The 26,265-nt window shown below is 42.9% G+C and overlaps 1 protein-coding gene and 1 pseudogene across 1 annotated transcript; both read left to right on the top strand.

The window, feature by feature from the left end:
- Nucleotides 1–9,326: 9,326 nt before the first annotated feature.
- Nucleotides 9,327–12,082, top strand: LOC112225002 (annotated as a pseudogene).
- Nucleotides 12,083–12,147: 65 nt separating this feature from the next.
- LOC112225272 (mucin-5AC) lies at nt 12,148–15,374 on the top strand. The gene is made up of 5 exons (XM_024389053.2): nt 12,148–12,200; nt 12,679–14,150; nt 14,398–14,577; nt 14,700–14,766; nt 14,955–15,374. Exon 2 carries the CDS (start codon nt 12,784–12,786, stop codon nt 13,675–13,677), a length of 894 nt encoding a protein of 297 aa, XP_024244821.1. The 5' UTR covers nt 12,148–12,200; nt 12,679–12,783; the 3' UTR covers nt 13,678–14,150; nt 14,398–14,577; nt 14,700–14,766; nt 14,955–15,374.
- The last annotated feature ends 10,891 nt before the right edge of the window (nt 15,375–26,265 follow it).

Below are 26,265 nucleotides of genomic sequence, written 5' to 3'. Positions count from 1 at the left end.
GCCATTCTCTTTCATGTTGCCGAAATGGTCTATGACTATGCCTCTGTCATACATACGCATTTAGTTTTGTTGTTGTTGTATAGACACAAGGCGAGACCCAAATGCAGACACAGGAGGTCCTCTTGTCGACGATACCTGAAGTTGGTCTTGAGAATAGCCGCCCTGGCTCTTCTCCAGGTATACCCAATAAGGGTGCAGAATGCCTTCCAGAACTGAGACGAGAACAGAGGACCCTAATCGGAGACCATGTCTACTGGGAGTCCATGGATCCGGAAGACATGCCCTACCATAAGCTGGGCCATCTCCTTGGCAGAAGGTAGTTTGGGGAGAGGGATGAAATGGGCGGCCTTGAAGAACCGGTCGACTACCGTTAGAATGACAGTGTTGCCATCAGACGGAGGGAGCCCAGTGACAAAGTCCAGAGATATGAGACCAGGGACGATGAGGAACCGGTAGTGGCTGCAGGAGGCCAGAAGGAGCTTGCTGTGGAGTCTTGATTTGAGGCAGAGACGTCAGGGATCATTGTGGGCCACCAGAAACATTGTCGAAGGAAGGCTAGTGTACGACGGGACCCTGGATGACAGGTCAGCCTGGAGGAATGAGCCCATTCCAGGACCCGGGACCGGACTGGGTTAGGGACAAACAGCTGGTTAGCCGGGCCCCCTTCAGGTCCAGGCCGGGAGCGTTGTGCCTCGCGAACCAGGTTCTCAATACCCCAATCCACAGTGGCAGCAAGGCATGAGGTAGGGAGAATGGTTTCAGAAGTCGAGGGTGTGGCAGAGGAACTGTATAGGCGGGAGAAAGCGTCAGGCTTCACATTTTTAGTCCCAGTACGGTAGGAAATTGTGAAGTTGAATCTGGTAAACAAGAGGACCCACCGGGCCTAACTTGAGTTGAGGCGCTTGGCTGAATGGAGATATTCCAAGTTTTTATGTTTGATCCAGACCAGGAATGGCTGTTCTTCTCCTTCCAGCCAGTGCCTTCACTCCTCCAACGCCATCTTCACCACCAGGAGTTCGATGGGACAGGGACAGGAAGGCACAGGGATGAAGCTTCTGGTCCTGGGTAGATCGCTGGGACAGGATGGCCCCCACTCCAACATCCGAAACATCCACTTCCACCACAAATTGACGCGAGGTGTCCGGATGGATGAGTATGGGTTCTGTTGTGAACCGATGCTTCAGGTACACAAACACTTTGTCGACAGCTGGAGACCATTTGAGCGGTACCTTGGGGGAGGTGAGTGCCGAGAGGGAGCCGCCAGGGTGCTGTAATCCCGAATGAAACGGCGGTAGACGTTTGCAAACCCAAGAAATCGTTGCAACTGCACCCTGGATGTTGGTTGAGACCAATCCACCACTGCTTTCACCTTTCCAGGATCCATCTGAACATTGCCCTCGGCAATGACATATCCCAGAAAGGTGATAGAAGAGCGGTGGAACTCACACTTCTCGGCTTTCACAAACAATTGGTTCTCCAGGAGGAGCTGAAGTACCTGTCTCACATGGAGGACATGTTCTTGGGCATATCGGGGAAAAAACAGGATGTCATCCAGGTAGACAAACACAAACTGGTTTAGCATATCCCGAAGCACATCATTGACCGAAGCCTGGAAGACAGCGCAGGCGTTGGTGAGTCCAAATGGCATGAACTGGTACTCATAATGTCCACTGGCTGTGTTGAAGGCTGTCTTCCACTCATCCCCCTTGCGTATCCGAACCAGGTGGTAGGCATTCCGATGGTCCAACTTGGAAAACATGGTAGCCCCCTGGGGAGCTTCAAACGCCGATGAGAGGAGAGGTAGGGGGTAACGATTTTTGACAGTGATATCGTTAAGTCCCCGGTAGTCAATGCATGGGTGCAGGGTCTTGTCCTTCTTCTCCACAAAGAAAAACTCTGCACAGGCAGGAGATGCAGAAGGACGGGCGGCCCCAGTGGCCAGAGACTCCTCTATGTACACCTCCATAGCTTTGGTCTCTGGTCCGGACAGAGAATACATCCGACCCCGAGGTGGTGTAATGCCTGGGAGAAGGTCAATGGCACAATCATAAGGATTAGACCCAAAGGGAAGGGAAGTAGCACGTGCCTTACTGAATACTTCCAGGAGGTCATGGTATTCAGTAGGAATAGCAGAGACATCCACAGTCTAACATCCTGAGGAGGACGACTTGGGGAAGGCTGTGCTGCTTGAAGGCAGTAGGAATGGCAAAAAGGACTCCAACCCAGGATGGATCTGGTTGTCCAGTCAATCACAGGATTGTGTTTTTGTAGCCAGGAAAATCCCAACACAACTGGAACATGGGGAGATGCAATGAGGAGGAACTGTATGGTCTCACTATGGTTACCAGAAACCCGTAATTGAATGGGCACAGTACTATGGGTGACTTCCCCTATAGAGTGGTCATCCAGTGCCTTAGCATCCATGGGCACAGAGAGAGGCTGAGTGGGAATACCAAGCTCCGAAGCTATCATGGCATCCATAAGACATTCATCAGCCCCAGAGTCAATGAGCACTCGGAGAGACTTAGATTGGTCTCCCCACAGCACAAGAGCAAAAAGGGGTGTGCAGGTGATAGGAATTAGGGAACTCCCAATCTGACTCACCATAGTACTGGTACCCACTAGAGACAAGGGTTTCCTAATAGGGCAGGTAGCTATAAAAATGTCCTGCCCCTCCACAGTACAGACAATAGTTATTATTTATCCTCCGTGAGCGCTTCCAAACTGATAGCCTAGTTCTTCCGAACTGCATAGGCTCAGGAGTATCCAACTCACTCGTCGTAGATTCGTGAGAGAGCTCGGGGGACTTCGACTCCTCTTGGAAGAGTTGCCTTCAGAAACTTCCGGATTCCATAGGAGGTGAATGCGCCATATCTGGTGCACGAGTGTGCCAGAGACCAGACCTCCTCTCACTCTTGCTTTCCCTTAGGAGTCCATCAATTTTAATGGTTAAGGCGATAAGATAGTCGAGGTCCACCGGCTGTTCCCGAGCGGCTAGCTCATCCTTTACCTCCTCAGATAATCTGTGCAGAAAAGTACCCGAAAAGAGACTCCCGATTCCAGGCACTCTCGGTGACCAACATGTGAAAGTCCACCACGTAGTTTGCCACACTATGGGAGTTTTGACGTAAGTCAAGCAGTTTGCTGGCCGCCTTTCTTCCGGATACTAGAGCCTCAAACTTTTCTCACCTCTGCCATGAAATCAACCAAATGACTGCAAATGGCAGATTGTTGTTCCCAAACTGCCGTAGCCCAGGAGAGCGCCCTTCCCGACATTAGCGTAATTATATACGCTATCTTCGATCGGTCTGAAGAAAACGAAGATGGCTGTAGCTCAAAAATAGGCAAGCACTGAGAAAGAAAACCCCAGCAGGTACCAGGATTCCCAGAATATTGCTCTGGAGGAGGTAAGCGGGGTTCACTGGGAGTCGGGATAGGCTGTTACAAACTCACCACAGATATGGAAAAAAATTACTGGGTGATTTGGGTTTTTCCAGAGGTGGCAGGTAGTCTCTGAGCTAACTCCCTGATTTGCTCCATAATAGCCTTTAACCCACGGTCGTGGCATCCGTCAAGGAACTGAGCTCTTCCAAAAGGTCCTGTAGCAACTCCTGATGTCTCCTAATGGTGGCTCCCTGCAGGGAGACAGCGTGGCGGAGCTGGTCCAAGTCTGCTGGGTCTGTCATGGCCAGTTCGTACTATCAAGGCACAAGGCGAGACGCAAATGCAGACACAGGAGGCAGATGGTTGGAGTCTTACAATGTTTATTAATCCAAAGATGTAGGCCACAGAATGGTCGTGGACAGGCAAACGGTCAAAACCAGCTCAGAGTCCAGGAGGTACAGAGTAGCAGACAGGCTCATGGTCGAGGCAGGTGGAATGGTCAGGCAGGCGGGTACAAGGTCCAGAAACTGGCAAGGGTTAAAACCGGGAGGACTAGAAAAAGGACAATGCAAAAAGCAGGAGAACGGGAAAAACGCTAGTTGACTTGGAAACATACAAGACGAACTGGCACAGAGAGACAGGAAACAGGGATAAATACACTGGGGGGAAAAAGCGACACCTGGAGGTGGTGGAGACCATCACAAGGACAGGTGAAACAGATCAGGGCGTGACAATACCTAGCAAAAATACTTGCTCGCTAGCCTAACTTCCTTTCATGGGCAATGATACTCCAGGCCAGCTACTGTAGTCAACATTAGCATACTACATCTAGCTACATGGGCACAATGAATGTATGAATTTAGGGTTGGATCAGAATCGTCTTTATAATCATTGGCCAATATGGAGAATTAAGTAAAACCACAAGTCCAAATACCAATCTCCATCGATAGCTAATTTAAGAACAATTTTAGTTACCTAGCTAGCCACCAGAGGACAACAACACAACAAGATGCAACAATAAACATTTTTTCCTGTCAAGCATGGCGTTTGTCTTCCTTTGACAATTTTTGTTGGTACACCAGGACCATTCACAGCTCACTCAGTTTAGCTCAAAGCTGATTGGCTATTGTTATTTTATTTTTTATCAAGGGAGGCCAAATGCTCACTTGGCTTCCCTTGCATTCACTACTAGAGGCAGCAACAATGTCATACTCTTTCTGACCAGACAGCATCAGATAAATGCCCTACACATACAGACAGAGGGGCGCTGTTTCGCTCGCTCAGATGCTTTCTCCGGTGAGATACATTCAACCTCTTGCAAATTGAAGAACATTTATGCAACAGAGACGAAAGATACATTGTTTGTCATTTTTGGGGGGAAGCCTGGGTTCCCTTGGCACCCATGAATACACACCACTGAATCCTACTAATTACTACACATGCTTTTTTATGCTTTTATTTTGAGCCGTCTTCGCCTTGGGCTTTGAACGGGGCACATGGCTCGAGCCCGGGAGGCAGCCGGGTTCCAAATCAAATGCAATCAACTTTCAGCCAGTGCAAAACACGTCTACACAGGTGTCCGGGCGAGAAAAAATGAACCCCTCTTGTCATGACAATTGTAAACAGAAGAGGCAGCAGTCTGTTGGTTTAATTTTTACTTAAGAGGAATGTTTCACAGAGAAACGAGTAGCTAAAGATGTTGGATCAGATGATTTTGATGATGATCAGGTTTACCTTGGTGTGAGTAAAAGTGTGCTATAACTTGTAATAAACTGTGGTTTGAGATCCTGAATTCTGATTGTCTGACAGCCATGGTATATCAGACCGTATACCTCAGGAATGACAAAAAATTTAGTTTTACTGCTCTAATTACATTTGTAAACAGTTGAAAAATAGCAATAAGGCTCCTCAGGGGTTTGTGATATATGGTCAATATACCATGGCTAAGGGCTGTGTCCAGGCACCCCACATTGCCCCGTGCTTAAGAACAGCGCTTAGCCATGGTATACTGGCCATATACCACACCTCCTCAGGCTTTATTGCCCAATTATACAACGGATGGGTCTAATCCTGAATGATGATTGGTTAAAACCGCATTCCTGCCGGCCTCTATTCCACAAGTTACCACAGGCATTTTAACGTCATAGATTTAGCCGATTTACTCTGTTCCATCTGACTGTGCAATCCACTGTCTCATCAGCCCAGCCAGGCACTTTATGGACTTGATCTCCTCTATAAAAAGCATTTAGACAATACCTCACATTTCTTTTAGACTAACATTTCGTTTTCAACAGCGGAAATTTGTATTAAACTTGTTCTGACATTTGCAACATTGTTTCAATATTCAAATACGATACCTCTGTGTCACAGCCAGCCGCGACCGGGAGAACCATGAGGCGACAAACAATTGGCCCAGCGTCGTCCGTGTTAGGGGAGGGTTTGGCCGGCCGGAATGTCCTTGCACACAGTCGCCATTTGTACGGTGCTTCCTCCGACACATTGGTGCGGCTGGCTTCCGGGTTAAGAGAGCTGTGTGTCAAAAAGCAGTGCGGTTTGTCAGGGTCGTGTTTCGGAGGACACATGGCTCTCGACCTTCACCTCTCTCTCGAGTCCGTACGGGAGTTGCAGCAATGGGACAAGACTGTAACTACCAATTGGATATCACGAAAAAGGGGCAACATATATAAAAAAAGAACAAATAAAAATAAAACAAAAAAACATAGACCTCCAGCTGTCCTATAGTAATGAACGTGTCGGAAGTCTGGACGAGACAGAGAGGCAGGCATTGTTTCTTAGCCAGTCAAAATCATGAATAAGCTGTCATCATTTTTTATGGATATATACAAAGAAATCTTGATTGAAAAAAGATCAAATTAAATGAAGTGCAGCTAGTTTGCTGTTATTCTGGCTCTACTTTTTGACGAGAGTTAGCAAGTAAGTTAGCAAGAAAGGAATAGGAATTTAGAATGAAGAACTGGGTCCCGTCCATAGATAAAGAACAAAAAGACTGAACAACTGGGTCGTGTCTCTAGCAACCGAACCAATAGAGTGAACGACCAGACACCTTGGGTAGCAACCCTAGATTTGTGTCAGGACTATATCTTGTGGAAGACTGAAATATAATGTTTTTTTAATGAAAATATGTCAATCAATATTTGAATATGTTGGTAAACCGTTGTATAAAAGTAATAATTCCCTCGAAGCTGGTGTTCGGGGGATATATTGGCATGGTTTGCCGGTCCTCGACTTCGTCTCGGTTCCAACACCCATGCCAATATAACTTCCAAACACCGGCTTCAAAGGCATTATCACTTAAGTAGAAAATGCATAACGGCCTCACAACCGCAGATTTTGAGCTGGCAGTGCTAGCTAGCAACTGAACCAGAATCTGGGTTTACACTACAAGGCTGCATTTATACAGGCAGCTCAATTCTGATATTTTTTTCCACTAATTGGTCTTTAGTCACATTAGATCACAAAAAGACCAATTAGTGAAGAGAAAAAATATCAGAATTGGGCTGCCTGGGTAAATGCTGCCCAGGAGACTTTGAATGGGGATTCTTCTTTAAGCCCAGGAAGTATCCAGTCAACTAGCCCTTGATCATGATTCTCAGTTCCATTACATTACACATAAGAGTCATTGAATGAAGGCGTCTTCTGTACAGGGGAGTTTTGTTAAGAGCCCTGATGCTCGGTCTGAACATTAACACGCATTGCTTGCCATACGGTTTTGGAGGCATAAGGACCTTGTCTTTCATATTTCCAAAAAACAAAAGGTTAAATCGATACACGTCTTTTTAGGGTTAGGGAGTGAATGTTACTTATGTTAAGGGTTTACATGGAGAAATTTGGACCTCTCTGAAATGAAAATGGATGGCCCTCCCTTCAGGAAATTATTGTTGTGGTTTGAGATCTTCACTGAGTGTGAGCTAATGTTAGCTAATGCTCAATCATCTCAGCAGCTAACCTTAACCTGTCTAGCACTGTGAATCTAGCTAACTAATAACTCACCGTACAGCTGATGTGGAGGATGTGGATGGAAGGACCATTACAAACCTTCTTTCCATGATGTTTATTGTACACAAACAACACACACTTTTAGGACTGACTAGGTCCAGCACAGAACAATCTGGAATCTATGCCAGGGCCATACAGCATGTCAACTCCCCCAAAATGACAGTTACACAGAACATGAATGTGGCACTGACTGATGATTGGCCAACACTATTGCCAATCACCCCACATGGTAGGCGGGACATAAAAGGGGTATATCTGCATTCACAACACTACACTATATCTGCATTCACAACACTAAAGGCAGGAACAATAAAACATTTTCTAAAAACACTTTGCAGAGTAAATAGTTAAAGCAATAAGAATCACATAACGGATAAGTAATTGTAAAACAGATAACTTGTCCTGTACTCAACTAAACAACAATGCAACAGTCCTCATTTCTTTTAAACAGACTGGAAAGAACATTTAATGATCTTGGTGGGTGGGGTGTGTAGAGGAAGTCTGTTAGAAGGTGCTGTGTAGCTGTTCATCTGCGCCACTGTAGTGCCCGCTGATGCCCCCTTGTGTGGCTGTAATGCTCCCTAAAAAAATCCATATGCCTTGTGGCCGTTGTGCTGAATATAATAATTATAATTCCAATCGCTGTGCTCCAAAGCACCTCTCACTCACGTGGCTGTCTCAGATATTTAAATTCTTATTAGCTAATGCCGGTCACTTGATCTGGTCCTTTTCACAGGCCTTGCAGCTCTGAAGTAGGCTACAAGTGAAGACAGACACATCAGGGATGCAAAGGCACGCGTCCTTATTGAATTCCAAGGCGCATATTGATAATAGAATAACTGAACACATTAACTTTTCGTCAGTCAACCAGACGAGTAAGAACCGCAAAATCACTAGCCTATGTCAATCTGCTATCCCTCATAGTAGAAAAGTTGACCTATTCTATTGGTCAGCTTGTCGTTCTGTGCGAGAAAGAAACAGCCTATTCCAAACAGAGTATGGGACCATTGTGGAACGATAGATACCAAATTAATACAGCCACTGTACATAAAAAAATGTTTTAAAAGCAATGAGGCTGGTGCAACAGATCAGAATGTTTCGCTTAAAATGTTAATAAACTGTTAGGCTATTTCTTCACATTATAAACACAGTAATGCGTGGACGGCAGTATGCTATAAGGCTAAATGCAATTAGGGGAAAAACACAGTTCTCAAAAGAGCACCACCAGAGCTGTTGCCAGATAATTTAATGTTCAATTCTCCACCATAAGCCGTCTCCAACGTGGTTTTAGAGGAATTCGCAGTATGTCCAACCTGCCTCATAACCGCAGACCACGTGTATGGCGTTGTGTGAACAAGAGGCTTGCTGATGTCAACATTGTGAAGAGAGTTCCCCATGGTGGCGGTGGGATTATGGTTTGGGCAGGCATAAACTACGGCCAACAAACACAATTGCATTTTATCTATGGCAATTTGAATGCACAGAAATACCATGACGAGATCCAGAGGTCCATTGTGCGGCCCATTTTTTAAAGGTATCTGTGACCAACAGATGTATATCTGTATTCCCTGTCATGTAAATTCCATAGATTTAGGGCAGTGAGTTATTAATGGATTTCAACTGACTGATTTCCTCATATGAACTGTAACTCAGTAAAATCTTTGAAATTGTGTTAATGTTTTTGTTCAGTCTATTTCAATTATAAAGATGTTACTATAGTAGCCTAAGTGTCTATCTCATATTTACTGTTCTGGGATTTGCATGTCACTGAGGAATTCTCTCAGTATTAAAAGGTTGGGTGTGATTATAAGTAGCCTCCATGGACTCTGTCAGGGTAGAAATGACGAGTCAAAGTTGAGTGAACATTGCCGCCCTGTGACGAAATGCAGAATAGCGGCCATTTATTTTAAGTGTGAAGTCATCATTCTGCGACGAGGGAAAACGCGTGCGGAAAGCAGAGAGAAATGTGTTTTCACTTGAATTTGTGGGAACATGGCGCCAATACAACAAGAAGCAGAGATCGGCATCTAACGAGAAGCCCATGCGGACAAAGGCCATCAAGAAGCTAAGAAAATATATCAGTGTTAGGTCACAGAAAATCAACGGTGAGGCTAACGGGCTTACGGAGAAATTGGACCACGCACTTCTCTTTTAACATGACGGTGGAAGGGATACGCAGCATGTGCGCCTCATCTCTTCGTATTGCTAGTTTTCTAACCCTTTGATTCGTTTGTGCTTGTTAAACCATCGGAATTTCATGGTTTACCAATACAATAGTTAACTTGTCGTTAGCGCAAACAATTATGTAAAAGGTCTTAAGATGTAGAACACATTAAAGAAAAGTCGCACAAGCCCAGTAACGATGCGACCAACAAAGTTGCCAACTTGTTAAGAGCCCTGATGCTCGGTCTGAACATTAACACGCATTGCTTGCCATACGGTTTTGGAGGCATAAGGACCGTGTCTTTCATATTTCCAAAAAACAAAAGGTTAAATTGATACGTCTTTTTAGGGTTATGGAGTGAATGTTATTTATGTTAGGGGTTTACATGGAGAAATTTGGACCTCTGAAATGAAAATGGATGGCCCTCCCTTCAGGAAATTATTGTTGTGGTTGGAGATCTTCACTGAGTGTGAGCTAATGTTAGCTAATGCTCAATCATCTCAGCAGCTAACCTTAACCTGTCTAGCACTGTGAATCTAGCTAACTAATAACTCACTGTACAGCTGATGTGGATGGAAGGACCATTACAAACCTTCTTTCCATGATGTTTATTGTACACAAACAACACACACTTTTAGGACAGACTAGGTCCAGCACAGAACAATCTGGATTCTATGCCAGGGCCATACAGCATGTCAACTCCCCCAAAATGACAGTTACACAGAACATGAATGTGGCACTGACTGATGATTGGCCAACACTATTGCCAATCACCCCACATGGTAGGCGGGACATAAAAGGGGTATATCTGCATTCACAACACTACCCCACTCCAGCAGTGCCATACTAAAGGCAGGAACAATAAAACATTTTCTTGTTTTGTCTTTCAATACGTTTTTCCAGGTCAGTATTTTCATCCATCAAAATGTTAGCAGCTTTTCTTTACCCAATAGATCATCACATATAGCTGGAGAATAAACTAAACATAATTTAGACATGAAGAAATTACATCCTTTCTTTCTCTGTGACAGCTGGTTCGTTTTGTGTTCAGGAACTCTTTTGAAATGATGAAGATGAAAGAATGGGAGACCAGGTGGGTGATTCTTTGACCCTAAACACCTGATAAACTATGATTTTGAACTGTAATGTCCCTTTAAGCCTTTTTGCGTGCATCCTTCCTGTGATGTTCAAATAACTTGTTTTGTCTTTCTACAGTGGTGACCAGGTTTCTGGAGCTCCTGACTGCTCAGGTCCTCCACAGCACCAGCAGCACCACCCTTGTGGGTTGCAGTTTCACATACTGGACCTCTACATGACCGAGCTGGCTGCAGTTGGCACAGCTGAGGTATAACCCATGGTTACTGTAAGTGCTGATTGAGATTTAGTTTTGCTGCTACAATTAGTAATGTAATTGTGACGTAATAAATCAGCTTATGAAGGTAGAGACGTGGTATTACTAAAGTATGATAATAATATGGCTGTCATAATGGTTAGGGTTTTTTTTTTTTTTTTAGGAATTCATATTGTGTGTGTGAGCTAAGTGTCATGCTGAGATTGGTTCCACCACAGTTTAATGATTTAGCGCTTTTGTTGTGATTGCAGCTCACAGCGGCTCAGAACCTGACGTTTATCGACCCGTTCTGCAAAACAGCATCCAAAACCAAAGAGTGAGTGTTTACAGGGAACTTTTGTGCGAGGGGTGACAACAGTCTGGCGGATGAAGAAGATGAAATGCTCCATCTGGAGAGCGATTCGGAGTCTGAGATACCAGATGATTGGGGGATTGGACCTGTTCTCCAGTTTGACTACTCTGCCCTGGCGGACAGGCTGTTTGGACTAGCCAGCCGTAGCAACACCCCCAGCCACAACAGACAGAGACTCTACAAAGTCATCAAGACGTAAGTAAAAGCACAGTAAAAAAGCACAGTAAAAGCACCCTGCAGTCTCCGGGATCTCAGTGACGTCACTCTTTTCCTTTTGTCTTCCTCTCGCTCTCTCAGGAGTCTTCCCACAGGACGAGTACCCAGAGGAACTGTCAACGGATGACGATGAAATGTTTGGCAGCAGAAAGAGGAAAGAAAGAAGAAGGAAGAGGATGAAGAGCCCTAGAGGAGGAAGAGAGCTCACCAGCCAAGAAATGTAAAGGTACATCAAACTCACTATTTATACACTAACCTTTCACCTTAAGTCTTTGTTACTGTGATTGCCATAGATATTAAGTGTCTTTTTGTTTATTTATACATTTCTTCAGTGTTGAATGTACACTGAACATAAATATGAACGCAACAATTTCAACGATTTTACTGAGTTACAGTTCATATAAGGAATTCAGTCGAGTGAAATAAATAAATTAGGCCCTAATCTATGGGTTTCACATGACTGGGCAGGGGTGCAGCCATGGGTGGGCCTGGGATAAGCCCACCCACTTGGAGCCAGGCCCACCCACAGGGGAGCCAGGCCCGGCCAGTCAGAATGAGTTTTTCCCCACAAAAGGGCTTTATTACGGACCTAAATATTCCTCAGTTTCATCAGCTGTCCAGATGGCTGGTCTCAGACGATCCTGCAGGTAAAGAAGCTGAATGTGGTGTTCCTGGGCTGGCGTGGCTACACGTGGTCTGCAGTCGTGAGACCGGCTGTACGTACTGAGAAATTTTCTACAATTATATTGGGAGGTGGCTTATGGTAAAGAAATGAACATTCAATTATCTGACAACCGCTTTGGTGGACATTCCTGCTGTCAGCATGCCATTTGCATGCTCCATCAATTTGAGACATCTGTGACGTTGTGTGACAAAACTGCACATTTTAGTGTCTTTTTATTGTCCCAGCACAAGATGCACCTGTGTAATGATCATGCTGTTTAATCAGGTTACTGATATGCCACACCTGTCAGGTGGATGTATTCTCTTGGCAAAGAAGAAATGCTCACTAACAGGGATGTAAACACATTTGTGCACAAAGTCTTTACTTCGCTCAGATTTGTGCTTATGGGACATTTCTGGGTTCTTTTATTTCAGCTCATGAAACATGGGACCAACACTTTACATGTTGTGTTCATATTTTTGTTCAGTGTAGTTCTTAGCAATGATGTATCTCCATATTTTCTACTTCAGGCAAGAAAAACGACTCAAAACCAGGGAAGTCAGACCAGCGTGCCGCATCGGACGAGAGAGCCAGCAAAGACACCCGGGGACATCACCACGAAGAAGAAGAGGAGCATGGGAGAAGTGAAGAGTGATGAGCAAAACAGTGTGTCGGAGGAGTCGGAAGTGAAGGCTAAGGCGGACACAACTCCTCCTACAACAAAGAGTGAAACGACAGACGCTAAGAAGGCAGCACCTACAGAAGCAAAGACTGTGCTCTCTGCCCCAATAGACTCGGTAGAGGCCGGAGAGGCGGGGATAAAGAGAACCTCTACCCCAGCCCAGCGCACCGATGTTGGGGAGAAGCAAGAGGCTGTCCTGGAGGAGGACACCTCTCCTATGACGGTCACTGATACTCCCACAGAGGTAACTGCCGTGGAGACAGGGGTCCAATCAGAAACTCCACAGGATGTAGTGGTGGGGAGCCTATCATCTGTCATGGAGATGGAACAGAAGACCCAATCCGAGACACTGTTACCAGACAGCACGTCGTCCAAGAAGAAAAAGATCAAGAAGTCTAAAACGCCTGTACAGGAGGAAGCGGTAGCAGAACCAGAGACTAATACAGATGTGCCGGAGGCTAGTGTGAAAGCCACGGAGACAGAAGACCAGCCTGCTACAGCTACCCAGGACGGAGAGGCTGCAGAGGGGGCTACAGAGCCAGAGAGCACCCCTGAGACTGCTACTACTAGCACAACCAAGAGGAAGGGCAGGAGGAAGAGCACCAAGCAGGACCCTGGGGAACAGACCACCGTAGAGGAGGTTGAGACGAAGCCAGATGCTGTAGAAGAGATCATGGCCACCCCACTAAAGAAGACTAGGAGGAAGAAGGCTGAACGGAGTGCTGAGAGCACAAAGGAAGAGGTCGCTGAAACAGACTCAGCACCGGTAGACACGACACCAGCAGGCCCTAAACCACTCCAGCTGAGGAGCCTCCAGCTGACGTCCGCATCGCCACCACTTCCCTGAAAAATAAAAAACTAAAGGCGGCCAAGTCTGAAGAGGAGAGTGTGGAGGTCGAGGGTGAAATGCAGCCAGAAACTGAAGCGGCCTTCATACTTGTAGTCGCTGAGACGGTGCCGGCAGACGTCGCTACACCAACCCTGCTCAAAAAGAAGAAAAAGAAGACGGCCAAAGCTGAAGAACAGAGCGTGGATGCCGAGGGTAAAACAAAGACGGCAGCAGACTCCAACCGCACACTTGTAGACGCTGAGCCGGAGCTTGTAGAGGTTTCCACACCAACTCCGCTCAAGAAGAAAAATGAGGCAGTGCCGGTATCTGGGGAGCAGGAGCCAGACACCAGGGCAGTGGAGGAGAGCATTGCAGAGGAGCTGCCCACAAAGGTTGACCTGGAGACTCCCGTGTAGAAGCGGAAGTTCCCGGTAGTGATAGAGGTCGAGCCTGAGGAGCTGGAGGCTGAGGCAGAGGCTGCTAGAGTCAATGTGAGTTTTAAGTTCACATTTGACTTCACTTCCTAGGCCCAGGTTGAATCAGCCTGCCACATTTGATGGATGTCTCCCTCAATCAAATATGCACGTTTGAAAGTTTGTTCCTAAATGCATAACATTTTAGTTAGCTTAAGTGTAGCAGATCTGACCTAGTTAGCTATGTGCTTGTAGCCATTGAACAGGTTTCTTGTTTATACATTTGACTTTACTTAAATTGCTTTTTGTTTCATCCTCTCCTCAGGACAGCGAAGAGCCGTCTACACCGGTGAACGCCAAGAAAACAAAAAGGATGATGCCCAAGAAGGCTAAGGCAGGGGAGGAGTCTGACTTCATTACGTTCCAGAACCATGCCACCATCCCTACACCCATCTTCTTCAAGAGAGCAAAGGGAAGCCCCAGCACATCGTGGTCCAGCAAGAAGGTACTAAACACTGGTTCAACACAGAAGATGCCTATTATTACATAAAGTTACTTCATCACCATCTGTCCTTGTTAACTTATGTTCACAAATGTGTCATCCCTTTTCATAATTTTCTTTCACAGAAGTGTCAGACTCCAAAATCTGAATCCAAGAAGGTTACCTTCGGACTTCATAAAAACAAAGCTGCAGGTATGAGGGGACCGGATAGCACCTTATTTACTCATACAACGGACAAGACCTCTATTTTCCAATGTATATACTTTGTTGTCCCGTGTTCATTGATAATCTAGCTTCTGTGTCCTCATTTATTTACAGTTCAAAGTTCCATAGTTTTGAGGAGACTTTCCTATTTGTTTTTGCCCATTTATGATTCCCAGAATTCAGGAAGACCGATCGCAGCCTGCTGGTGAGTCCAGAAGGGTCGTCCAGAGTGCCATTTGACTCCCAGCAGAAACCCCCGTTTGGAGTGCTGAAGTCCCCAGTGGCCTCTCTTACCAACAGCACCAAGAAGAAGACCAAGAGCATCCCGAAAGCCAGCCCCAAACGCCCTACTCTGCTGCTGACTTTTTCTAGTCCTCCGTGAGGAGACTGGTGAGACAGAGGACACTTCCCACCCCACTGTTTGTCCACTAGGAACATATAATTATGAACGAATGACCACAGAATCTGTTATTCCTCTGTTGGGGCGATATTGATATACACTTATTTTTTAGTGGAAATATTTATAATTTTCTATGTTCTTTTGCTGTTCTGTGTGGGTGAGCAAGTGTTCAAATAAAGACCACTCCCTCCTTTTAGTGAATCTGTCTGACTCGGTGAGCAGCGCAACTCGATTATTCATTCTGCAAGAAAAGTTTTGGCTGTTTGGAAAGACATGACAAGGTGGGCAAATCAGAAATGGGCCGACACCTAGGCTATCAATCTGTCAACTTGGATTGAAGTTTGATTGGCAAGTAAAACGTTTGGATTGGCAGGCAGCGATGTGGATTATAACCCATAAGTGGAGACGAGTTGATTTATTCAATGATGTAGGTCAGACGGTGTACCACTGTACCAAGAATTGCTGTGGTAATAATTTTATGTCCACGATATAGAGAAGGGTTGAACAACCTGCACTGATTAGGGGATTGTAGGGACCAGACAGGCTGTTCAGCCTTGTAGGCTCTGTCTAGGTTCTGTTCATCAGGAAATCGATGATCCATTCTACCATATTCAACTCTAAATTCATGAGTTCATCTGATGAAACGGGTTGAATAGTATCAAATATTCAGCTTTAAGATTCTGAACAAATAACAGCTGCCTCATTTCCATTTTTGTCTCTAAATTGAAGGTCAATTCAAAAGCCCATGGCCAAATCCTGTTTTTATGTACCTTAGCACAAACTGAAAAGTTTATTGCTGTGATTTGCCCAGTCAGAATTGTAATACTGTATTAAGCATGGCGTTAGATGTGCCTCAGCCAAATGCTGAGGGAGAAGAAGGCAGACCTTACAGGGAAGAAAGAATAGGGTGGCTTGGGGTTAAACGCACCCCCGGGTTAAACTGTAATCCTCACAGAAACCATTGTCACCACCCCAAAAAATGCAACTATTTTCCTGGATGCCACTAGTTTGTTTTTATTGAATAAAACAAATATATTAATTCTGCCCATTTATTTCCCTTCAAAATGTGTTTGCCATAATCAAGGATTGCCAGTACGCACATTTGGTATCTAAATATTACCAAACTTTGCTGGCACAAATGGAATTGCATCAAATACCTATAAACCATGTATTTGAATCGATTCTGCTCCACCCATTACCCCCAATTAAGGTGCTTCCGACCTCCTGTGCTGTACTGAGATATGGGGAAACGGGAGGGAGAAGTACAGATAAAACCCAATCCTCTGGAAAATACCAAGCCATAGACATGTTTCTGGTGAAAAAAGTGTTGGAGTTTGATGGACAGGATTGTCCTTTCACTAAGAGCTCCCAATGTTAATGTCAGACAAAATATAGGCATCAAATTCTAAGCACTTTGTCTGAATTTGTCTGAAATTAGAACTGACTTGGTGCTGACAATTTTATACAGTTCACTTAAGTTTTCAAATCCAGTGAATACCCACTCATCCAAACCAATTACTGTAGGTTAGGTTAGCTTGCAATTCTGTAAGATCAATGGCTGGCAAAAGACACCTTTTGTAGGCTATGTCTAGGTTCTGTTTATCAGGAAATATCCTATAGGGAATTCATTGTACAATACTTTGCTATACACAGTCTTGAGAACATCATGTACATATGGATTGACTGCTTGACAGTCTGCCTAAAATGAAAGGCCACAACAACTAAAAGCTTTTGCAATGTATCTGAGCTCTCACTTTAAGTGGCCTCATTACATATGCTACACTAACATATAATCTAATGTTTCTAGTAAATCGCTTCAATGTGGTCATTTGCATGATAGTGGAACTTTACATTTGCCCCTCTGTTCCTCCACATGTTCCGTTGGAATATCTACTGTTTCTTCAAGTTGTACTATTGGTCTTTCTCATCTTCTCTGGCTCAGCTTCTTCTCTCCCTCTGCCACTTATTTGTCCTTCTTTCTTTCATCTCCTCGTGTGTGGACATGCTTCATTCTACAGTTACCCCATTTGCTGCAAGTGATAACAGCATTACATTTGTTTTGTTATGCAAAAAAACATTGTTCATTGTATGGGAATGATAATGCAGAAATAACGCGCATTACAGTTGGCTACATGATTTTGTTTATCTGATTTAAAAAATATTTTTTAAATCCCGTCATTTGGTGGTATTTTAAGTAGACAATCTATTTCAGTATGTAAGCAGAGGCACTTTGAGGAGAACCAGCTAAAACGCGTCAGTTAAATTCGTGCGGCAAACCTCGGTGTGGTCAGCAGCGACGGAAGATGTAACTTTATGTTTCAAATTGGGGTTTATACGGATACATTTCGGGTCTAGACGCGTTATCCATCGCAGCGCTTCAAGTTCGGAAAATATTACCAAGAAACAGAAGTACATTTATTTTGACTACTAACGTTAATATCGCTATGTTCTCTCTCACTTCAAATATATGTGTTTGTGTAATCCGCCTGCGGTTGTGTAGTTTTTTTTTTATCGTACCAGGACGATGCGCACAACCCATGAAGATTTAAAATAATTGAGGTAGGCACAACGAAGTTATTGCACATAATTTAAACCGCAATTGAATAATTGTACATTTGAGATATTTTAACAGTTCTCAGCGCATTCTTAGGTAGGTCTTAGTTGTCTTGTTTCGCACGTGTTGCTTGCTATTTATTCATCTTAGGTTATGTAGTAGACCTCTGAATTACAATATTGGCCGTGTTATTGTTTTTGGTTCTATGCTCTATAGTCACGTCCTTCTGTATCATTTTTATTTAGTAAGGCTCTGCATTCGTTCAACTACTGAACTGTATCATTCAATCTGCCATACAGGACTTTATAAAGATGACCACAGAACGTGTATGTGTTTCCATTGGAGTGCTGCTGTTTGCCTTTTTGTCTTTCTCCATTGTTCAAGGTAAGAGATGAAACCTGGTTGCTGGTAAATAGTTGAATGGATGTTAAAACCAAAGGACACAATCTGCCAGGGGCTGGTTAGTGGATACCTGCTGCAGCCATACTTCATATTGAATGTTGAATAAGGGTATATATATATTTTTTGATTTGATTCACAGCTGCTATGTGCCCCACGGGCACTGCAGCTGTAACTGATTTGAGGGATCCGAAGAGAAATTATCCAATGGGCTCTGAGGAATTTGAATTAGGCCTATGTTATTATTCATCCTTGTTGAAACAAATCAACCTATTTGGTCAGGTCTGCTTCAAAGCTGAGTTGGTGTTGTTTCCCATTTTAAAATCCACTCAGTTTGCCTTTATGTCCTAAAAGACCATTACAGCTTTGGTGGGGGGAAATCTTTAAAAAATGTAACCAGGAAAAGCCCATTGAGACCCAGAGTCTTGTTTTTTTTCAAGGGAGACCTGGCCAAGAAGGCAGCAACAATCAAAACATTGCATAATTAAAACATACAACAACATGATCCAGCCTAAAACATGTACACTCCTCAGTAACAGTCTCCCATCAATATTTTAAATTAATTCAGTGGCACTAACATATACAGATTACGTGTGGATAGTAGAATATTCCATGCCTCTGGTGCACAAGAAGAGAAGGCAGTCTTGCATGATACTGTGAATGTCCTGGGGACTTTAAGTAGTAACCACCTAGCAGACCGGGTATGGTAACTGCTGGTGGTGAAGGAGACCAGACTACAAAGGTAAATGGTCACATGGGGTGTGACCATGGTCACATGGTGTGACTGTTGACCAATGAGGGGATTCAATTATCTGTTTGCACCGGGTGAAAAGTGATTACAATTTTTTTGAAACTGTAGCCTAGTTCTACATGGAACCCAAAACAGTTCTTGTTGGAACCAAAGGGGTTCTACCTAGAACCAACAAAGGTTCTCCTATGGCAGACGTCTTCAACAGGCCCGTGATTTCTTTTGGTCCCCCCAAGTTTTTTTTTATTCAGCAAAAAAAATGTTTTGTCAAAAAAGACTGTAAAATCACTAGGAATTCAGAAGTGAAAAAAAGTTTCATTTAGACATCTGTTCCCAAGTATCTCCATGAATAATAATAATAATAATAAAAAATAAAAAAGAGACATAAGGGATCGTGTTTCAATGTAATCAAGGTATGAAATTGTTATTTTCATATACAATCTCTTTTTGGGCTTGGTTGTGGTCAATTCGCAGTGTATAAATTATTATAATTATGTTCTGTCCACCCGACCATCCACTCCAACAAAAATTGGCTCGCGGCTGCCTAAGAAACCTTTTAGGTTCAGATAGTAACTTTTTTTCTAAGAGTGTAAGATTCTATTTTCTTCACATGCAAAAGTGATTGCTTTTGATAAAAACGCTTTATCTGTCTTCCCAATAAAAACATGTTTGAAAATTCTAACATATGTCCGCTGTAACTGAAAACTGTAAATTACACAGCAATTTGGGGTATTATCGACAGAAAAATACTCTGGAATTTTTTAATGCAACATACTGTAAATTATTGTGCATTTTGTGGGAAAATGTTGTGGGTGGGGAGAGAATTGCTGTATTCGAGTTGGTACTGTAATTCCACGCCACAAGATACAGTACTGTATCTTTAGAGCACCAATAACCTTTTGACCGCTAGTGGGTGCATGGTATTTAACATATTTTGAGGCGTGCCTTATAAGAGGCTGTATTTGTTGCACCTGTGAGTGCGAATGCTCTATCAATTCTGAATAGGGGGCAGCAAGCCGTAAACCTTAAATGGTTGAGCATTTTGCCTTGTCCTTTTGGTCTGTTTTGCCCTGTAATCGCTGCCAGTTTGGAAGCCTTTAAGGCCTCTGGAAGTGCAAGTGATATCAAACACCAAATATTCATTAATATACTGTAATGTGTAAACACCTAGCATCCAACCTGCTTGCACCAATCCCTTTTAATTACAATAAAATACTCTGAAATACAAACCCCCTCCCCTCAATGAATTTCATCCCGATAACGGTTGCGTTGACTTTTTTACAGTTTAATACAGTACATTTTACGGTATTGTACTGTCATTACACAGTACTTGCTTTTATACTGTATTTATATTACAATAGGTGTACTGTAATATAAATCACAATTTTACTTGCCATGTGTTTCCTGGAAGCTGTTGTCAAATTCAAGTACCACATGAATTTCACGTGATCTTATGTGACAATGTGACGACATTTAAAAGCAACATGTGATAACATAAAACTAAACACGTGAAAACACAATCTCATGTAATGTGACAAAATCGGGATGCTACATTTAAAGTTGTAATACCATAGAGAAACTACACGGGACGGCATTTAAACGTTTTTCACATGTAAAACTGCAAATTCGATTTTCACATGTGAATAACTGACCTCACGTGTCTTTTGTTTTCAGCTCGACGTGTAAAAACAGCGAAGGTATTTCATTTCATAAATGTGATTTTCCACATGTGACCCTACACTTAATGTTTTTTTGTAAGGCAAGTAAATAAATGGTTTAGTTTTTTTTTCAAGGTAAGTGGTATGCTGTACAGTTACAATAGTGTAAACATCTTTAATCAGTATGATTACATTTGACATGATGACTTTCAATATGACCCCACTTGGGATTTGAACTCACAACCGCTGGATTTGGGAAACACTGATCTTTCTGCTGTGCCATGAAGTCTGTAGCATTCTCAGAAGTCCCATACAGATTAATGATCTATAATTCATCTATGCACAAAAGAGTGCCATCTGCATTGGTATTTCAGTTAAACTGACTATTCTCTCATCATTGATTTAATGTACTTATTTCAGCAATTTGAGGATTTTCTGTATAGTTGTCTAATGTTGGTTGGTATTCTGTTTTAATGTTACTCCTGAATCACTACGATAAATATAATAGTTTTTCTAGTGGTCCAAAGTGTAGAAATGGAGGTGAAATGAGTTACTGACACAGACATGGTGGCGTAGCAGGAAGATCGTAATGCCATTGAACCAAGAGGTTGTGAGTTCAAATCCCAGGTGAGAACATGTTGAATAACTGAATAACTGACTGTATAAATGAACATACACAATGTAATCATGTGTCAAATATGTAAGTTGAAAACAATGACTGCGTGACATTCCTGGGACATCTTAATTACTAATTATCAGGAAGAAATAGCCATGTGTAACTTCATGTGAAATATCATCAGATGTGGAGTGTTCCAAAACCACATGGTTTCACATTATTTCACACATACAAAACGTGGACATTTTACATGTGAAATCATGTGTTTTTTTAAGGTAAGAGTAACTAACCCCTTTACGGTGTGCTATAAAACTACAGAGCGGTGCAGATTACTGTTAAATTTCAGAAGGGCTCTCTTCCCTCACTGCTTTTGCCTGTTCACTTCACGGGCCATAGACCGGTGCACCACAGCTCAGGTTAATAGAACACCCTCAGTGTCACTGTGTTCAGGCACGTTCACAGATGGGGCTCTACCTGTGCAGAGCACATGCCCTTTTCGGTGGAGGTATAATTTCCCCCCCAAAATTGATTTGTATTATTGTTTTGTCATTGTTCTGAACCCATATGGCAAGTCATAAAATTCTCATCTATGCTTCAGGACCAAAAAGTTGCAAGTCTTGATTAATGACCAGAAATAACTTGTTTAATTTCCTCAAATTTTGCCTGGCAAAAACAGAGGAAGCCTACATTTATCATCCATATAAAATACACTAGCAATCTACTACTGACTCATATTTTCCAGAACAATATGGCTACCTGCGATTTGATTGATAATTTTCATATTTCAGATAGTCAGTAGCCATAGGCCTATGTCTAAAGATAAGCAGCTGTAACATTGCCTTCAATATTATGGGATGAAGATGTAACAATTTTCTGGCAAATTTATTATGATATTTGTGAGGAAGAACAGGGTTACCAGGCTGGCAACGAGCACTCTGCAGGCAGGCTGCCCTCCGTAGTGATGGCTCGGTGCATGCTTTCCATCTGATCCTGTAACCTACTCTACAAGTAAGCTCATTATTTTGCTTGCTCTGTACTCCAGAGAAGTGACATGATAAATCCCTAGTTTATATTGGCTGCTAACATGAATTAATTCACCTCCAAATGCAGGTGTAAAACACAGTTTATTTCTGTAGCCTATCTGGTGTTTTGAAAGTGCATAATTGTTTATGGCTGTAATGACAGGCTACATTTGCACAGCAATTGTGCCCGCATGTTTGTGTGTGCATGTGGGTGCGCTGGGGTGCCAAGTTTTTTGGGGGTCAAAATGTTTGAAAAACATTGGGATAGATGATAATGGCAACACATGGAGTTTGGTTGGATATAGTAATGGTAGGCTACAGTATGTATTACAATATTCTATTTTGACTGGAATTGTTGGCTTTTCTTTCCATAATCCTTTACTCATCAGATTGTGCGTTCTCCTCTTGTAATAATTATTCAACGAGTCTGTGACCCTTGTTGCATGATTTTTTTGGGGGGCGGTACTCTTTTTAAAACTTTTTCTTTTAGCACATGCCCCAAAGTGTTGGGGCATGTGCATGAGTGTTGGACTAGTAACCGAAAGGTCGCAAGTTCAAATCCCCGAGCTGACAAGGTACAAATCTGTCGTTCTGCCCCTGAACAGGCAGTTAACCCACTGTTCCTAGGCCGTCATTGAAAATAAGAATTTGTTCTTAACTGACTTGCCTAGTTAAATAAAGGTAAAAAATAATAAAAATTAAGGTCTGTGCAAGGCCCTGACAATGTGTGACACATTTTACGAGAGTGAAAGTGACAGAAAGAGGGAGAGTGTGTGTGTGCAGAGCGAGATAGAGAGAAAATGTGTTGCAGAGATGTTTCATTGAGTGGTGTAATCAAAACAGCCTTGGTAACGATCCAGGAGAGTGGGGGAACAGAAAGTGTCAGGGGCGGAACAGACCTCTCTCCAGCATCCTGGAGAACACTCATTCCCTTTCTGTTGCTTATCGATCGACTTTAATTTTGTTACACCATTCATTCTGCCTCTTTCAAGGATCTGTCTTTGAGTTTCATACAGCCCTCCCCACATTGAATCAAGCAGGGAGGTAGGAGCGACTCTGACATTGGGGGACACACATTTTGCTACAGGGGTCTGGAGGCATGCCCCTGGATAAAAAAAATAAGAAAAGTATTTAAATAACCTTTGAGAAAAGGGTACTGACAAGTATTAACTTAAAAATGGACAGATGTACAAATCTGGGGGGGGGCTTGCAGAGGGGCACTTGCATTAAGTTAACACATGCAATACACCCTTGAGATGTAAGCTGCTATCATTTAATCAGAGATCATATATGATGATTCAGGTTCATTCACACTATGACAGATCATCAGTCTATGAGCTTGGGGAGGCACTTCTCGCTTTCATACCTGTTGGTTTGTGGCGCCTCTCTGCCTGCCTGCCTGCCTGCCTGTCTGTCTGTGGGTATCATCGTGGCTGCCTCTCCTGCATGAAGTTAACACATGCAATACACCTTCTAGACTATCATTTCATCAGAGATGATAATTCAGATTGTTGATCTGTCATAGTATGAATCAGTCTATGAACTCTATGGGTTTGGAGAGGCACTTCTCATTATCTTACCTGTTGGTTTGTGGCCTCTCTCTCTACCTCTCTGCCTGTCTGTCTTCTGCCATGATCATGATAGCACCAAACAAAGTCTTAACACATGGAACACACCTTCATGACCATTAATCACTGTGATGAAGTTATAGACAGCTAAGCTGAAAGCACTGAAAGTTGCCAGCTAATTTGCCAGTGGTCGTGTGCGGCAATTGCCAAGAAACTTACTTACTTTTCTTTGCACTCCTTTGCTAACTTGCTGACCCTATGATGAAGACTAAGACAGTTATTGTGCAAGTAATTCTGTAGCTAGCAAGTATTCTTGGCTTCAAAACTTTCACTATCAGTTTTTCACACAGCCAGAACTACCCAGTGTTCGCTAGTAATATAGATGAAACATGTCTAAACATGAATTATAAAGCCAAGTAGCTACTAGCCATGGAGAAAACTTATAGTTGCTCATGTTCGTTCTAACATATCAAAGTTCATTCCCATTCATGTACTTTTTACATAAACTTTGTTGTTGCCAACAACAATCATTTTCCCTGGTGCGGTGAGTAATGATGGTGCTGCTGCACACTGCTTTTTATCATTCACACGCTGCCAAAGTCAGAACAAACAGTCAGTGGGTCCGGAGGAAGTGACTCACGTTCCAGCAGCCTTTTCAAAATGAAAGTACCTCAACGAATCTGGCAACTAGTTTTTCTAAAAAATAAAAAAAGTATTGCCATTTTAAAAAATTAAAATAATTATGTATTGTGAGGGAACATTTTTCCAGCTTCTAACATTGTGGGGGGGGGGGACTTTTAGGAGCCGGGGGGAACGTCCTTGGAACCAAACATGGCAGGGTTAGTTAATGTCCCCAACAGACCACATGGTTGCCCGGAGCCCCACATATTATAATATAATTTCTAGAACTGACACTGGTGAGATGACAGTTATGTCATCCGTATCGCAATTAAATCGAACTGTCCTCAGGATAGAGTTTGCTTCATCTTGCAACACTAACACACATTCCTGGGAGGCTTTGTTGACAGCATCTCTCTCCATCCTTATGGTTATATTTCTATGTAGAGGACTGTGTCAAAACAGAAATTGTCTATGGCTATCATTAATGTTCTAAAAACAGTTTTTTTTCGTATTCTGAGAGCATTCAGAGATTCTATTCAGTTGGATAGAGTCAACAGAATATTTAATCTCGATTTGTCTCTCTCTGAAATCTGTCTCTGTATAAATCTCTATCTCTGCACGGGGAGCTAATTGGATTCCATTATTGAATCGAATCGTTCATTTTACTGATTAATCACGCACAGCTTGGTTGATAGCATGATGTGTTGCAATGCATTATTAAAGAGTAGGACAGCGGTTGATCAATTGGGCTGGTCATATTTAACAAGTGAGACGGTTACAGTAATTACACATGGAGAATGGAAGAGAGGAAGACGACAATAGTACATGAATATACACTGAAAAAACATATAAAAGCATGTTGGTCCCATGTTTCATGAGCTGAAATAAGACACCATACATTTTGCATATGCCCAAAAAACACATTTCTCTCAAATGTTGCGCACAAATTTGTTTACATCTCTGTTAGTGAGCAATTCTCCTTTGCCAAGGTAATCCATCCACCTGACGGGTGTGCCATACCAAGAAGCTGATTTAAAAAGCATGATCATTACATAGCTGCACCTTGAGTTGGGCGGCAGGTAGCCTAGCAGCTAGGTTCGTTGGGCCAGTAACATACTGGTTGTTGTGTTGAATCCCTGAGCTGAAATATATCATTCTCTCGGTGCTGAGGATGTTGCTTGGCCTGAGCAAGCAGTTTTATGTGCTGACTGAATGGGAGCTGATAATTATGAGGTTTTTACTCAGTTTGTCTCAGCTGATCTCGGAAGAAATTATTGCCTGAGTTCTCATTGCCTGAGACAAATTTATCTGACACAAGACCGAGACACTCAATATGTGGTCTCAACACCGCATATCAGTATATTAATCCCAGGAAACAACCTGGTCTCAAAGCATTTCGTATTATAATGCACGTTAATTCTAGATACTCAGTTTAATATATGTTATGTTTTACATGGTATTAATTTGTGATGTCCATCATCCATTTCGTAGTACATGTTACGTTTTCATATGATATGTTCCCAATTTGAAAAACGTACAATATTTGATAAATCTTCTAAAATGGAATTCGTACAATATGTTACACATTCCAATTTGGTGTGGCTAGGTGGCTAACAGTAGCTTGCTGGCTAATGTTAGCTAGGCTAGGGGTTGGCGTTAGGGGAAGGGTTAGCTAACATGCTACGTAGTTGCAAAGTAGCTAAAAAATATTAATTTGGAAAGTTGCTAAAAAGCTAAAGTTGTCTGACATTTGCGTTATATGCTCATCCATCCATCCACCTCAACCAACCACCCTCCTTTCGTTTTTTGACTTAAGTAACCTTCTGTCCTATGTAACCATACCGAACATAAGATTTCCTACTAATTTGAGACAAGGCTGCAGGAAAGTCTCTAAGGTGTTG

The sequence above is a fragment of the Oncorhynchus tshawytscha genome, linkage group LG26, assembly GCF_018296145.1.
Source record: "Oncorhynchus tshawytscha isolate Ot180627B linkage group LG26, Otsh_v2.0, whole genome shotgun sequence".
NCBI lineage: Eukaryota > Metazoa > Chordata > Actinopteri > Salmoniformes > Salmonidae > Oncorhynchus > Oncorhynchus tshawytscha.
The sequence above is the reverse complement of the archived record's forward strand: the minus strand, read 5'-3'. Positions and strand labels throughout refer to the sequence as shown.

Excerpts from the sequence above, each read along its gene's own strand:
- LOC112225272 (XM_024389053.2), top strand. The coding sequence starts at position 12,784 with ATGGGAGAAGTGAAGAGTGATGAGCAAAACAGTGTGTCGGAGGAGTCG.